This window comes from Ammospiza caudacuta, chromosome 2 (assembly GCF_027887145.1).
Source record: "Ammospiza caudacuta isolate bAmmCau1 chromosome 2, bAmmCau1.pri, whole genome shotgun sequence".
Taxonomy (NCBI): domain Eukaryota; kingdom Metazoa; phylum Chordata; class Aves; order Passeriformes; family Passerellidae; genus Ammospiza; species Ammospiza caudacuta.
In genome coordinates, this window is record NC_080594.1 from 119,281,959 (window position 1) to 119,299,464 (window position 17,506).

General features: G+C 34.7%; 1 protein-coding gene across 3 annotated transcripts in view; it reads right to left on the reverse strand.

The window, feature by feature from the left end:
* The window catches only part of TTC3 (tetratricopeptide repeat domain 3), a 116,967-nt gene that overhangs the window by 66,054 nt on the left and 33,407 nt on the right, over nt 1-17,506 (reverse strand). For all 3 annotated transcript variants that reach the window (XM_058825478.1, XM_058825479.1, XM_058825477.1), the window contains exons 8-14: nt 17,343-17,428; nt 13,053-13,147; nt 9,812-9,874; nt 8,590-8,644; nt 7,728-7,890; nt 6,255-6,300; nt 4,234-4,360 (exon numbers count right to left, since the gene is read on the reverse strand). In XM_058825478.1, coding sequence (XP_058681461.1) covers nt 4,234-4,360; nt 6,255-6,300; nt 7,728-7,890; nt 8,590-8,644; nt 9,812-9,874; nt 13,053-13,147; nt 17,343-17,428 — 635 coding nt within the window. The remainder of the gene's footprint in view (nt 1-4,233; nt 4,361-6,254; nt 6,301-7,727; nt 7,891-8,589; nt 8,645-9,811; nt 9,875-13,052; nt 13,148-17,342; nt 17,429-17,506) is intronic.

The window sequence follows — 17,506 nt, forward strand, 5'->3', positions numbered from 1 at the left end:
TCACAACATATATATTATGCATTTATAGTATAATATATATAACATATCTATATATTCATATTAACAAATTTAAATAAATATGTTCATAATATAAAATATGCATAATACATATAATATAGAATTATACATTTATAAATAATATGATATAATAAAATGTATAATTAATATATAAAAATGTATCTATATATCTATATTATAATATACTATAACATATCATATAGATTTATATATTATATTCATAAATATATTATATAAATATATTTTATATATAAATAGAAATAAAATATATTTATAAATATAATAATATATTATAGTATATTATTATATTTTTAAATATATTTTATTTCTATTTTTATAATAAATATAGATATTTATATCTATATTTATTATATATAAATATAAATATATATTTATATCTATTATATTATAGATACTAAAAATCTAATATATTCATATATCATGCTTATAATGTAATATATAATTTCTAATGTAAATAGTATAATGTAATGTATTTATAACTATAGATATATTTATAATATAGTATATTTAAACATATATAATATACTTATAATATATTATATATATTATAAATATATAACATATATATTTATAATATCAATTATAATTTATTTTCTTACAGTAACGACAGCCAAGACAACTCAAATGTCACAAATATCTCTTTAAATTAATAATGACTTATTACTAATTTTAAATTGAAAAACTGAAAAATAAAATCTAAAAAATTAAAAGTAAAAACACACGACAGTGGCCATCTCCTCTTCCGAACAACCACCTGGAAATCCCAATTTCTGTGGTGGCTTTGGAAGGAAAATGCACAACTGCTGAAAGAAATGCAGAGCTGCAGGCACAGCAGAATTCCAGAGGGAATTCCTGCAGCTCCAGCTGGAACTCCTGAGACTCAGGGTGGAACTCCTGCAAGTGGAATTCCTGCAGCTGTCAGGTGGAATTCCTGCAGTTCCAGATGCAATTCCTGATATTCCAGATGGAATTCCTGCAGTTCCAGCTGGAATTCCTGCAGTTCAAGCTGGAATTCCTGAATTTCCAGAGGGAATTCCTGCAGTTCCACGTGGAATTCCTTCAATTCCAGATGCAATTCCTGATATTCTAGATGGAATTCCAGATTTTCCAAATGGAATTCCTTCAGTTCCAGCTGGAATTCCTGAATTTCCAGAGGGAATTCCTGCAGTTCCACATGGAATTCCTTCAATTCCAGATGCAATTCCTGATATTCTAGATGGAATTCCTGCGGTTCCAGCTGGAATTCCTACAGTTCAAGCTGGAATTCCTGAAATTCCAGCTGGAATTCCTGCAGGAGTTCCTTCAGTTCCAGCTGGAATTCCTGAATTTCCAGAGGGAATTCCTGCAGTTCCACATGGAATTCCTTCAATTCCAGATGCAATTCCTGATATTCTAGATGGAATTCCTGCAGGAAATCCTTCAGTTCCAGCTGGAATTCCTGAAACTCCGGGTGGAACTCCTGCAAGTGGAATTCCTGCAGTTGTCAGGTGGAATTCCTGCAGTTCCAGATGCAATTCCTGATATTCTAGATGGAATTCCTGCAGTTCCAGCTGGAATTCCTGCAATCCTGGATCCAATTCCTGCAGTTCCAGTGCCATTCCCGCAGGAATTCCTGCATTTACAGATGGAATTCCAGAATTTCCAAATGGAATTCCTTCGGTTCCAGGCGGAATTCCTTCGGTTCCAGGCGGAATTCCTGCAATCCTGGATCCAATTCCTGCAGTTCCAGGTGCCATTCCTGCAGGAATTCCTTCAGTTCCAGGTGGCATTCCTGAATTTCCAGAGGGAATTCCTGCAGTTGTCAGGTGGAATTCCTGCAATCCTGGATCGAATTCCTGCGTTTACAGATGGAATTCCAGAAATTCCAGAGGGAATTCCTACAATTCCAGGTGGAACTCCTGCAATTCCAGGTGGAATTCCTGAAATTCCACAGGGAATTCCTGCAGTTCCACATGGAATTCCTGCAATTCCAGTTGGAATTCCTGCAATTCCAGACAAAATTCCTGCATTTACAGATGGAATTCCAGAATTTCCAGAGGGAATTCCTGCAGTTCCACATGGAATTCCTGAAATTCCACAGAATTCCTGCCGTTCCAGGTGGAATTCCTGAAATTCGAGGCGGAATTCCTGCAGTTCCACCTGGAATTCTTGAAATTCCCGGTGGAATTCCTACAATAGAAATTCCTACAGTTGCAGGTGGAATTCTAGAAAGTTCCAGGTGGAATTCATACAGTAGAAATTCTTACAGGTCCAGGTGGAATTCCAGAATTTCCAGAGGGAATTCCTGCAGTTCCAGGTGGAATTCCTGAAATTCCAGGTGGAATTCCTACAGTAGAAATTCCTGCAGGTCCAGGTGGAATTCCAGAATTTCCAGAGGGAATTCCTGCAGTTCCAGGTGGAATTCCCACAGTCCCAGATGGAATTCCTGAAATTCCACAGAATTCCTGCAGTTCCACGTGGAATTCCTGAAATTCCCGGTGGAATTCCTACAATAGAAATTCCTGCAGGTCCAGGTGGAATTCCAGAATTTCCAGGTGGAATTCCTGCAGTTCCACATGGAATTCCTGCAACTGGAATTCCTGCAATTCCAGATGGAATTCCCTAAATTCCACAGAATTCCTGAAGTTCCACATGGAATTCTTTAAATTCCAGGTGGAATTCCTACAATAGAAATTCCCGCAGTTGCAGGTGGAATTCTAGAAAGTTCCAGGTGGAATTCCAGAATTTCCAGAGGGAATTCCTGATGGAATTCTAGAAGGTTCCAGGTGGAATTCCAGGATTTCCAGAGGGAATTCCTGATGGAATTCTAGAAAGTTCCAGGTGGAATTCCAGGATTTCCAGAGGGAATTCCTGATGGAATTCTAGAAAGTTCCAGGTGGAATTCCAGAATTTCCAGAGGGAATTCCTGATGGAATTCTAGAAGGTTCCAGGTGGAATTCCAGGATTTCCAGAGGGAATTCCTGATGGAATTCTAGAAGGTTCCAGGTGGAATTCCAGGATTTCCAGAGGGAATTCCTGATGGAATTCTAGAAAGTTCCAGGCGGAATTCCAGGATTTCCAGAGGGAATTCCCGATGGAATTCTAGAAAGTTCCAGGTGGAATTCCAGAATTTCCAGAGGGAATTCCCGATGGAATTCTAGAAAGTTCCAGGTGGAATTCCTACAAGAGAAATTCCTGCAGTTGCAGGTGGAATTCCAGGATTTCCAGAGGGAATTCCTGCAGTTCCAGATGGAATTCCTGAAATTCCAGGTGGAATTCCTACAAGAGAAATTCCTGCAGGTCCAGGTGGAATTCCAGGATTTCCAGAGGGAATTCCTGATGGAATTCTAGAAGGTTCCAGGTGGAATTCCAGGATTTCCAGAGGCAATTCCTGATGGAATTCTAGAAAGTTCCAGGGGGAATTCCTACAATAGAAATTCCTGCAGGTCCAGGTGGAATTCCAGAATTTCCAGAGGGAATTCCTGCAGGTCCAGGTGGAATTCCTGCAGTTCCACATGGAATTCCTGAATTTCCAGGTGGAATTCCTACAGTAGAAATTCCTGCAGTTCCACATGGAATTCCTGAATTTTCAGGTGGAATTCCTACAATAGAAATTCCTGCAGGTCCAGGTGGAATTCCAGGATTTCCAGAGGAAATTCCTGATGGAATTCTAGAAAGTTCCAGGAGGAATTCCAGGATTTCCAGAGGGAATTCCTGATGGAATTCTAGAAAGTTCCAGGGGGAATTCCTACAGCAGAAATTCCTGCAGGTCCAGGTGGAATTCCAGAATTTCCAGAGGGAATTCCTGCAGTTCCACATGGAATTCTTCAAATTCCAGGTGGAATTCCTACAATAGAAATTCCTGCAGTTGCAGGTGGAATTCTAGAAAGTTCCAGGTGGAATTCCTACAACAGAAATTCCTGCAGGTCCAGGTGGAATTCCAGGATTTCCAGAGGGAATTCCCGATGGAATTCTAGAAAGTTCCAGGTGGAATTCCAGGATTTCCAGAGGGAATTCCCGATGGAATTCTAGAAAGTTCCAGGTGGAATTCCAGAATTTCCAGAGGGAATTCCAGGATTTCCAGAGGGAATTCCTGATGGAATTCTAGAAAGTTCCAGGTGGAATTCCTACAGTAGAAATTCCTGCAGGTCCAGGTGGAATTCCAGGATTTCCAGAGGGAATTCCCGATGGAATTCTAGAAGCTTCCAGCCGTACCTTGTCCGTCTCGTGCATTTCAGCCCCCTGGGGGTGTTTGGGCTCCTCCTGGCTCCTCCTCCTCTCCCCCTCTGCTCCTTTCTGCTCCTGGGAAGTTCCTGGAGGGGATTTTGAGGAACATCGGTCCCTGATGTGGGAAAAATGAGAATTCCTGGGTTTTTCTCCGTGTTTGACACAAATATACCATGAAAAAAACAGATTAATGACAATTAATCTTAACCCACTTCGAGGGGCGTAATCCCATAAATATGTAATATATGTTAGCTTATATATAATATAAAAAAATAATTTATTTGTAACATAAATATAAAAATGTAAAGTGTAAATATAAAACTATATATATAATAAAAATTTTAAAACGTAAAGTGTAAATATAAAAACTTATATACAACATAAACTAAAAAATGTAAACATTTCATCAGGCTTTTTCTGCAGCTCCAAACTTGGGCAAAGATACAGCAACAGCAAAAAAAACCCTCACAAATAAAAAAAAATTAATAAAATAGTGAAATAAAATAATTTAAAAAAAAAATCTCAATTTTCTACAAAAATTGGAGCTGAATGGCTGAATTTATATATTTAGAAGTTTAATAATGGGAATTGTTAAAAACACTACTATTAAAAAAAAAACAATTAAAAAATCAATTAAAAATCACTTTAAAAATCAAAGAAAAAAATCAATGAGAGATCAACGAGAGATCAATTTAAAATGAACCAAAAAACCAGAAGTTGTTAATTTTTTAAAAAATCAATTAAACATCAGTTAAAAATCAGTTAAAAATCGACGAAACACCAATGAAACATCAATTAAACACCAATGAAACATCAATTTAAAAATAACCAAAAAATATTGCTAATTTTTTTAAAAAATGAATTAAAAATCAATTTGAAGCGAACCAAAAAACTTCATTAATTTTTTGGAAAAATCAATGAAAAATCAATAAAAAATGAACAGAAAATTAACAGAAAAAAATCAATGAAAAATCAATTTAGAACAAATGAAAAAACATTGCTAATTTTGAAAAAAAATCAATGAAAAATCCAGAAAAAAAATTGCAAAAAATCTATGAAAAATCGTTGACAAATCCATGAAAAATCAAAGAAAAATCAATGAAAAAACCAACAAAAAAAAACAACAAAAAATCAACGAAAAATCAATGAAAAATAAATTAAAAACGCACCAAAAAACATTGCTTATTTTTGAAAAATCAATGAAAAATGAACAGAAAAAATCAATGAAAAATCATTTTAGAACGAAGAGACATTGCTCATTTAAAAAAAAAATCAATGAAAAATCTACAAAAAAAAAATTCGCAAAAAATCTATGAAAAATCAATGAAAAAATCAACAGAAAATCCATGAAAAATCAAGGAAAAATCAACGAAAAAATCAATGAAAAATCCATGAAAAAATCAAGAAAAATCATGGAAAAAGCAAAAAAAAAAAAAAAAATCAACAAAAAAGCAACAAAAATCAACAAAAAATCAACGAAAAATGAATTTAAAACAAACAAACATTGCCAATTTTTAAAAACATCAATGCAAAATCAATGAAAAATGAATGAAAAATAGACAAAAAATGAACAGAAAAAAAATCAACAAAAATCAATTAAAAATCAATTTCGAACGAATGAAAAAACATTGCTAATTTCTTAAAAAAGCAATGAAAAATCAAACAAAAATCCGCAAAAAATCTGCAAAAAAATCCATTAAAAATCCACGAATAATCCACAAAAAAATCAACGAAAAATCCACAAAAAATCAACAAAAACTCAATCAATGAAAAGTGAATGAAAAATAGACAAAAAATGAACAGAAAAAAATCCACAAAAATCAATTAAAAATCAATTTTGAACGAATGAAAAAACATTGCCAATTTCTTGAAAAAGCAATGAAAAATCAAACAAAAATCCGCAAAAAATCTGCAAAAAAATCCATTAAAAATCCACGAATAATCCACAAAAAAAACAACGAAAAATCCACAAAAACTCAACGAAAAACCAACTCAAACCAAACCCTTACCTTTTCTCAGGCACAGCCTTCCTCGCCTTCTGTTTCTGCTCAGTACCTACAATAAAACCAAAAAAAGGCAGAATTAAAAATCAAACTGAGCTTGTTCTGACCAAACCCCAGTTGTGCATTACCCAGGGTGTCCAATAAAACCCAAAAAAGGCAGAATTAAAACTCAACTCGAGCTCATTCTGACCAAACCCCAGTTCTGCCTCAGCATGGATTACCCAGAATGTCCAATAACACCAAAAAAGGCAGAATTAAAAATCAAACCTGAGCTGTTCTGCACAAACCCCAGTTCCACACCAACATGGATTACCCAGGGTGTCCAATAAAACCAAAAAAGGCAGAATTAAAACTCAACCTGGGCTCATTCTGCACAGCCCCAGTTCCACACCAGCATGGATGATTACCCAGGATGTCCAATAAAACCAAAAAGGCAGAATTAAAAAGGCAGAATTAAAAAAAGGCAGAATTAAAACTCAAAAACTGAGCTGGTTCTGCACAAACCCCAGCTCTGCATTACCCAGGGTGTCCAATTAAGCAAAAAAAGGCAGAATTAAAACTCAAACCGAGCTCATTCTGCACAAACCCCATGTCTGCCTCAGCATGGATTACCCAGGGTGTCCAATAAAACCAAAAAAGGCAGAATTAAAAATCAACCCGGGCTCATTCTGCACAAACCCCAGCTCTGCCTCAGCATGGATCATTCCAAGGTGTCCAATAACCCCCAAAAAGGCAGAATGAAACCTCGACCCGGGCTCATTCTGCACAGCCCCAGCTCTGCATTACCCAGGGTGTCCAATAACCCCCAAAAAGGCAGAATGAAACCTCAACCCGAGCTCATTCTGCACAGCCCCAGCTCTGCATTACCCAGGGTGTCCAATGAACCAAAAAAAGGCAGAATTAAAACTCAAACCCAACTCATTCTGCACAAAGCCCAGCTCTGCATTACCCAGGGTGTCCAATAACCCCAAAAAAGGCAGAATGAAACCTCAACCTGGGCTCATTCTGCACAGCCCCAGCTCTGCATTACCCAGGGTGTCCAATAACCCCAAAAAAGGCAGAACTAAACCTCAACCTGAGCTCATTCTGCACAACCCCCAGTTCCTCAGCAGCATGGATGATTACCCAGGGTGTCCGATAAAACCCAAAAAAGGCAGAATTAAAACTCAAACGCAGATCATTCTGCACAACCCCCAGCTCTGCATTACCCAGGGTGTCCAATAACACCAAAAAAAAGGCAGAATTAAACCTCAACCCGGGCTCATTCTGCACAGCCCCCAGTTCCACACCAGCATGGATTACCCAGGGTGTCCAATAACACCAAAAAAAGGCAGAATTAAAAATCAACCCGAGCTCATTCTGCACAAAGCCCAGCTCTGCATTACCCAGGGTGTCCAATAACCCCAAAAAAGGCAGAACTAAACCTCAACCCCAGCTCGCTGTGCCCAGCCGCAGCCCCAGCCCCGCAGCGAGGGTTACCCGGGCTGTCGTGGCAGCCCCGGCGCAGTCTCTCGTTCTGCTGCACGAGCTCCCGCAGCCCCTCGGGGCACGCCTGGCACAGCTCCTGCGCCCTCTCGTTGGCCACCAGCGCCAGCTCCGCCTGGCCCAGCAGCGCCAGGGCCTTGCAGTAGTGGTGGTGACCCTGAAGCGTGATAAAATAGAAATTAAATCGGGATTTGGGGGTTTTAGCCGCGCCGAGGAGAGGGGGGTTTAACGGGCGAAGCTGCGGCGGCAGCAGCAAAAAGGTAAATTTTGTGTAATCCAGCGAGTGGTGATACAATCCTGCTCTCAGCTGGTGAAAAATCAGATTTTAACTGGAGCAGTTAAAAAAAGGAAATTTGGGTGGTTTTATTTTTGCTTTCTCTGCTTTGGAAAAGAGCAAATTTGCTCTTTCTTCTCCAATCTCAGCTACTTTGCAATGTTGTCAGTGTGTGTTATTTACTGTCCCTCAGGCCACGAGCATTGGGAGATACCTGATGGCCATTAACCAGGATTTTTCTGTATATCCAAAGGTATTTCTTAAATATTTTTATTTTTTTAATTAATGATTTTTTTTTTAATAAAAGTTTTAAATACTTCAAAACTGTTTATTTATGCTGATAACTCCCAGCATAACAAACATTTTCTTCTATCTTTACACACGCCAAGCACCTCAGACCAGCACTGACAGGCACCTCAAAATAACATTTTAAACCTAAAAACCAAAACAAATTGCACTTGGCAGAATCCTCAGCCCACAAAGCTCTGGGTCCATTCATTAAAAATCAGCTCTGGTTTCTCATCTTGCTCTAAAATTCCAAAAAAATTAAAAATAAAATTTTGGAATGTGCAAGAAACCAACCTTTGGCCAGTCAGGCTTGAGAACTATGGCTCTTTTCCCATCAAGTACAGCTCTCCTGAGAGAAGGGAGGGGAAAAAAGAGGAATTTGTTATTTATAGCTTTATACATTTTATATATATAAAAAATAATATTATATATAATATTATACATTTTGATATGTATTATATATCAGTCATGATATAAATATAGAATATATAAAATATATAACATATAAAGATAAATACATATTACATTTTGTATGCATATATTATATAATATTATATGTTAATAAGAACATATATACTGTATTTTATATATCAGATAACATATAATATATAAATATATATTATATATTATATGTTTTATATTTTATATATCATATATATTTTATATATGATATATAATATGAAAAATATATCAAAATATATAAGATATAATATATAATATATGTAATGATTATATATATAATATATAATATAATATATATAATAATTATATATAATATAATATATAGATTATATATAATATATATATAATATATAATATATAATATATAATATATAACACATAATACGTAATATATAATATATAACACATAATACGTAATATATAATATATGTGATATATTTTATATATATAAAATATATCACATGTATAAGATACATAAAATACGTATAATATAGAAGATATACATAATATATAAAAGATATGTATATTTTATGTATATATATGTAACTATATATATTATATATATATATATATATATATAACTATATATACATATATTAAAAAATCTCCAGGCTGGTGTAAAAATAAATAAAATAAGTACAAAAATAACATAAATACAAAAATCAAAACACAAAAAAAACCCCCAAAATAATAAAAATACAAAACATACAAAAAATTAAAAATTACATAAATACCAATCTAATAAATGAAAATATAAAAATTAAAAACTGAATAAAACAGCAGCACATATGGAAACTATGGAATAGTTTGATTTTTTTGTCCAAACTACGGAATAGTTTGGGTTTTTTTTCAAGCTATGGAAATGATTTGGGCTGGAAAGGACCTCAAATCTCCCCCAGTTCTACCCTTGGGCAGCTCCAGAAATCCATAACCACAGCCAACTGCAGCCACACAACCCCAAACAACGTTCCAGGCTTTAAAAAATTTAAATTTTTTCCAATTTATTCCAAATTTCTTGCCCGTTTTGCCAGCAGCTGAGCCCGGGGTCACTCACCCGTACTGCCTGGTGAGGATGAAGCACAGAGCTCGGTTCCCATACAGCAGGTGGTTGGTAGGGCTGGGAAAAACAACATTGGGAAGGGTTAATAATGGTTATTTCTATAAGGAGAAGGAAAAAAAAAAAAATCGAATTTTTACCAGATTTGCCCGAAAAAATTCCACACAGAAAACCCCATTGGTTTGCATGGGAATGTTCATTATAATTGGGGGATCATTTGTAAGATTGGGGGCCATTAATGCAACTTCTAATGAGTTCATAATGTTTATTCCTACTGAAAACCCTAAGGAGAAGGCAAAAAAATTGGATTTTTACCAGATCTGACTGAAAAAACTCCACCCAGAAAACCCCATTGGTTTGCATGGGAATGTTCATTAGAACTGCGGGATCATTTGTAACACTGGGGGCCATTAATGCAACTTCCAATTAATTCAAATTATTCTCAGCCAGTGCAGAGTTAATAATGGCTATTCTACTGAAAACTGTAAGGAGAGGAAGAAGTTGAATTTTCACCAGATTTGCCGGCAAAAGACAAGAAAAATTTGAATTTTCACCAGATTTGCCTGAAAACATTCCACACAGAAAACCCCATGGGTTTATATTGGGATGTTCATCGTAATTGTGGGATCATTTCTAAGTTTTGGGGCCATTAATGGAACTTCCAATTAGTTAATAATGTTTATTCCTACTGAAAACCCTAAGGAGAAGGCAAAAAAATTGGATTTTTACCAGATCTGACTGAAAAAATTGCACACAGAAAACCCCATTGGTTTGCATGGGAATGTTCATTATAACTGTGGGATCATTTGTAACACTGGGGGCCATTAATGCAACTTCCAATTAGTTAATAATGGCTATTGCTACTGAAAACCCTCAGTAAAAGAAAAAATAATGGGATTTTCACCAGATTTGCCTGCAAAAAGAGATGAAAAAATTGAATTTTCACCAGATTTGCCTGCAAAAACTCCACACAGAAATTTGGGTTTATATGGGAACGTTGATTATAATTGTGGGATCTTTTTTTTAATTTTGGGGCCATTAATGGAACTACCAATTAGTTAATAATGACTATTCTGATTGAAAACCCTAAGAAAAAAAAAAAAAAAGGGATTTTCACCAGATTTGCCTGCAAAATTCCACACAGAAAATCCCAGGGGTTTACAAGTTGTCACTGGGAATGTTCATTATAATTGGGGGATCGTTTGTAGGATTGGGGGCCATAAATGCAACTTCTAATGAGTTAATAATGTTTATTCCTACTGAAAACCCTAAGGAGAAGGCAAAAAAATTGGATTTTACCAGATCTGACTGAAAAAACTCCACACAGAAAACCCCATTGGTTTGTATGGGAATGTTCATTGTAATTGTGGAATCTTTTCTAAGTTTTGGGCCATTAATGCAACTTCCAATTAATTCAAATTATTATTCTCAGCCTGCTCAGAGTTAATAATGGCTATTCTACTGAAAACTGTAAGGAGAGGAAAAAAATTGAATTTTCACCAGATTTGCCTGCAAAAACTCCACACAGAAATTTGGGTTTGTATGGGAATGTTCATTAGAATTGTGGGATCTTTTCTAAGTTTTGGGGCCATTAATGCAACTTCCAATTAATTCAAATTATTATTCTCAGCCTGCTCAGAATTAATAACGGCTATTCTGTTGAAAACTGTAAGTAAAAGAAAAAAATGGGATTTTCACCAGATTTGCCTGAAAAAACTCCACACAGAAATTTGGGTTTATATGGGAACATTCATTAGAATTGTGGGATCATTTTTAAATTTTGGGGCCATTAATGGAACCACCAATTAGTTAATAATGGCTATTCTGATTGAAAACCCTAAGGTGAAAAAAAATAAAAATGGGATTTTCACCAGATTGGCCTGCAAAGGAGGAGAAAAAATTGAATTTCCACCAGATTTTCCTGCAAAAACTCCACACAGAAAACCCCATTGGTTTGCATGGGAATGTTCATATTAATTGTGGGATCGTTTTTAAGTTTTGGGGCCAATAATACAACTTCCAATTAATTGAAATTATTTCCATCCAGCTGTAAAAAAGCAGCTCCTGCGATCCCCTGACCTGCTCTGCTCTGCACCACCCCAGGATTTCCTGATTTTCTGCCAAATTCTGCTTTTCCCTCCCTGATTTTCTGCCAAATTCTGCTTTTCCCTCCCTGATTTTCTGCCAAATTCTGCTTTTCCCTTCCTGATTTTCTGCCAAATTCTGCTTTTCCCTCCCTGGCCCTGCCACAGTTGTGCAGGAGGGTGAAATCAGCTCAAATCTGGGACCAAAACCCCTCCTGCCACGTGGATTTCATGGGGGTGAAAATGCATTTATTCCCAGGAAATTGGAAACGAATTGATTAAACTGAATTTTATGTGCTGAGATGTTGGTGTGGATGAAAGGGAGGGGAAATAAATCAAAAATCCTGGTACTTTTCAGGGCATAATTGTAAATACAGAGTTCAAAAAATGAAAATTCCAACTCTTGGCACACGGGGATTTTGTGGAAAGTGGGATTTTATCAATTTTCCTGCATTTTAGGGACACCAGGAGGAGTAAAATCAGATTTTTATGAGCGCAGCACCAACGGTGAACACACCAACCCTGCTGCCATCCCAAGGGAAGGGGGAAAATGCCCCTCAAAATTCTCATTTCATCCTTTTCTCCCCTCCCCAGAGCCCAGGAAAGTTATTCCAATTATTCAGGAATAAACTGAACAATGATTTCAAAAGGAAACAAAGCCTGAGAGCTCCCAAGCACAGGCAGTGAAATATTTGAAATATTTACTCCTTTTGCATCGTGGGAATAAAGATAAATAATGATAAATATTGGCAACATTTGCAAGAGCATTTCAAAAGCAAACACCCCTAGTGGTTGTTCTTGGTTGTCCACACCCAAGAATTAAAATAATTTTTAAAGTATTAAAAGAATTAAGTTAAAATTAAAATAGTTAACATTCAAATTATCCACATTAAAATAATTAAAATTAAAATTATCCAAATTAAAATAATTCATTTTTCTTGAAGGTTTGCTCCTCTTCCTCTTGCTCATTTGAAGCCCTAAAAGAACTTTTGGAGCAGACAAAAAAACAACTAAAAAATAGAATTAAAACGGGATATAGGGTATTTTTTTTAAAATTAGGTATCATTTGGCCTCTAATTGAAGGGGCTGGTGCAAAATTGCACAAAATTGCAGAAAATGAGGAGAAAATTGGAGAAGTTGAGCTCAGCTCTCACCAGAACTCGATGGCTTTGGTGTAGGACACGATGGCAGAGCCCAGGGCTCCCTGGGAGAATTCAGCATTTCCCTTCTGCTTCATGGCTTCACTCTTCTGCGGGAGCACGAAAAACAAATTTATGGACCAAATTTATTAAATTCAGCAGAGTAAAAACCATTATTTCACCTAAGTGGGACCAGGAACAGAAAATTTAAACACTAAAATTTATCCACTAAATTTTATCCATTAAATTTTATCCACCAAATTAATAAAATTCAGCAGTGTAAAAATCATTATTTCATCTAAGTGGGACCAGGAACAGAAAATTTAAACATTAAAATTTATCCACTAAAATTTAAACACTAAAATTTATCCACCAAACTCATTAAATTCAGCAGTGTAATGATCATTTTTTCATATAGGTGGGACCAGGAAAAAACAAATTTATGGACCAAACTCATCAAATTCAGCAGTGTAATGATCATTATTTCATGTCAGTGGGACCAGGAACAGAAAATTTAAACATTAAAATTTATCCACTAAAATTTATCCATTCAATTTTATCCATTAAATTTTATCCACCAAATTAATAAAATTCAGCAGTGTAAAAATCATTATTTCATGTCAGTGGGACCAAGAATAAACAAATTTATGCACCAAATTAATTAAATTCAGCAGTGTAATCATCATTATTTCATGTCAGTGGGACCAGGAATAAACAATTTATGCACCAAACTCATTAAATTCAGCAGTGTAAAGATCATTATTTCATCTAAGTGGGACCAGAAAAAAAACAAATTTTATCCACCAAATTCATTAAATTCAGCAGTGTAAAAATCATTATTTCATCTAAGTGGGACCAGGAAAAAACAAATTTATGAACCAAACTCATCAAATTCAGCAGTGTAAAAATCATTATTTCATCTAAGTGGGACCAGGAACAGAAAATTTAAACACTAAAATTTACCCACTAAAATTTATCCATTAAATTTTATCCACCAAATTGTTTAAATTCAGCAGTGTAAAAACCATTATTTCATCTAAGTGGGACCAGGAACAGAAAATTTAAACACTAAAATTTATCCACTAAATTTTATCCATTAAATTTTATCCACCAAATTAATAAAATTCAGCAGTGTAAAAATCATTATTTCATCTAAGTGGGACCAGGAAAAAAAAATTTATGGACCAAACTCATCAAATTCAGCAGTGTAAAAATCATTATTTCATGACAGTGGGGCCAGGAACAGAAAATTTAAACATTAAAATTTATCCACTAAAATTTACCTATTAAATTTTATCCACCAAATTAATAAAATTCAGCAGTGTAAAAATCATTACTTCATCTAAGTGGGACCAGAAAAAAACAAATTTATGCACCAAACTCATTAAATTCAGCAGTGTAATCATCATTATTTCATCTAAGTGGGACCAGGAAAAAACAATTTATCCACCAAATTTATTAAATTCAGCAGTGTAAAAATCATTATTTCATCTAAGTGGGGCCAGGAACAGAAAATTTAAACACTAAAATTTATCCACTAAATTTTATCCACCAAATTAATTAAATTCAGCAGTGTAATGATCATTATTTCATGTACGTGGGACCAGAAAAAAACAAATTTATGCACCAAACTCATCAAATTCAGCAGTGTAAAAATCATTATTTCATCTAAGTGGGACCAGGAATAAACAATTTATGCACCAAATTTATTAAATTCTGCAGTGTAAAAATCATTATTTCATGTCAGTGGGGCCAGGAACAGAAAATTTATCCACTAAAATTTATCCATTAAATTTTATCCACCAAATTCATTAAATTCAGCAGTGTAAAAATCATTATTTCATGTCAGTGGGGCCAGGAACAGAAAATTTATCCACTAAAATTTATCCATTAAATTTTATCCACCAAATTCATTAAATTCAGCAGTGTAAAAATCATTATTTCATGTCAGTGGGACTAGGAAAAAACATTTATGCACCAAATTTATTAAATTCAGCAGTGTAATCATCATTATTTCATGTCAGTGGGGCCAGGAACAGAAAATTTAAACACTAAAATTTATCCACTAAATTTTATCCACCAAATTCATTAAATTCAGCAGTGTAATGATCATTATTTCATGTACGTGGGACCAGAAATAAACAAATTTATGCACCAAATTAATTAAATTCAGCAGTGTAAAACTCATTACTTCATCTAAGTGGGACTAGGAAAAAACAAATTTATGCACCAAACTCATCAAATTCAGCAGTGTAATCATCATTATTTCATGTCAGTGGGGCCAGGAACAGAAAATTTATCGACTAAAATTTATCCACTAAAATTTATCCATTAAATTTTACCCACCAAATTCATTAAATTCAGCAATGTAAAAATCATTATTTCATCTAAGTGGGACCAGGAAAAAACCAAATTTATGCACCCAACTCATCAAATTCAGCAGTGTAAAGATCATTATTTCATGTACGTGGGACCAGGAAACGAAAATTTAAACACTAAAATTTACCCACTAAAATTTATCCATTAAATTTTATCCACCAAATTCATTAAATTCAGCAGTGTAAAAATCAATATTTCATCTAAGTGGGAGCAGGAAAAAAACAAATTTATGCACCAAACTCATCAAATTCAGCAGTGTAAAAATCATTATTTCATGTCAGTGGGAGCAGGAACAGAAAATTTAAACACTAAAATTTATCCACTAAACGTTATCCACCAAATTAATTAAATTCAGCAGTGTAATCATCATTATTTCATGTCAGTGGGACCAGGAAAAAACAATTTATGCACCAAACTCATTAAATTCACCAGTGTAAAATCATTATTTCATCTAAGTGGGACTAGGAAAAAACAATTTATGCACCAAATTTATTAAATTCAGCAGTGTAAAGATCATTATTTCATGTCAGTGGGGCCAGGAACAGAAAATTTAAACACTAAAATTTATCCACTAAAATTTATCCACCAAACTCATTAAATTCAGCAGTGTAAAAATCATTATTTCATGTACGTGGGGCCAGGAACAGAAAATTTATCCACTAAAAGTTATCCATTAAATTTTATCCACCAAATTGTTTAAATTCAGCAGTGTAATGATCATTATTTCATCTAAGTGGGACCAGGAACAGAAAATTTATCCACTAAACTCATCAAATTCAGCAGTGTAAAAATCATTATTTCATGTCAGTGGGGCCAGGAACGGAAAATTTAAACACTAAAATTTAAACTCTAAAATTTATCCACTAAAATTTATCCATTAAATTTTATCCACCAAATTAATTAAATTCAGCAGTATAAAAATCATTATTTCATCTAAGTGGGACCAGGAAAAAACAATTTATGGACCAAACTAATTAAATTCAGCAGTGTAAAAATCATTATTTCATGTCAGTGGGACCAAGAATAAACAAATTTATGCACCAAATTAATTAAATTCAGCAGTGTAATCATCATTATTTCATGTCAGTGGGACCAGGAAAAAACAATTTATGCACTAAACTCATTAAATTCAGCAGTGTAAAGATCATTATTTCATCTAAGTGGGACCAGGAACAGAAAATTTAAACATTAAAATTTATCCACTAAATTTTATCCATTAAATTTTATCCACCAAATTCATTAAATTCAGCAGTGTAATGATCATTATTTCATCTAAGTGGGACCAGGAAAAAACAATTTATGCACCAAACTCATTAAATTCAGCAGTGTAAAAATCATTATTTCATGTCAGTGGGGCCAGGAACAGAAAATTTAAACACTAAAATTTATCCACTAAAATTTATCCACCAAATTAATTAAATTCAGCAGTGTAATCATCATTATTTCATGTCAGTGGGACTAGGAAAAAACATTTATGGACCAAACTCATCAAATTCACCAGTGTAAAAATCATTACTTCATCTAAGTGGGACTAGGAAAAAACAATTTATGCACCAAATTTATTAAATTCAGCAGTGTAAAAATCATTATTTCACGTACGTGGGGCCAGGAACAGAAAATTTAAACACTAAAATTTAAACACTAAAATTTATCCACTAAAATTTACCCACTAAAATTTACCCACTAAAATTTATCCACCAAATTCTATCCGCCAAATGTTCTGTTCTGGTGCCACTTCCATGAAACAGTGACCTTTACCCTGCTGGATTTAATGAGTTTGGTGTCATTATTTCACGCAGTAAAGGGAATTTTTGATGCCAGAAGGAATCGCTCGAGCTTTGGAAACGTTTCTCTTTAGTAATTTGGGTTTTTAACAATCAGAACCCCCCAGAACGCCCCAAACACGCCCTGGAGGTTTCCTCTCACCTTCCTGGAGCTCTCGCAGGTCACGGCCTGGAGATCGGCCACCAGATCGAAATCCTCCAGGGCCACCTTGGTGATGTAGCGCTTCCCTGGGGAGGGATTCCCAGTAAAGAATTCCCAATAAAGAATTCCCAATAGAGAAATTCCCTCTAAAAAATTCCCTCTAA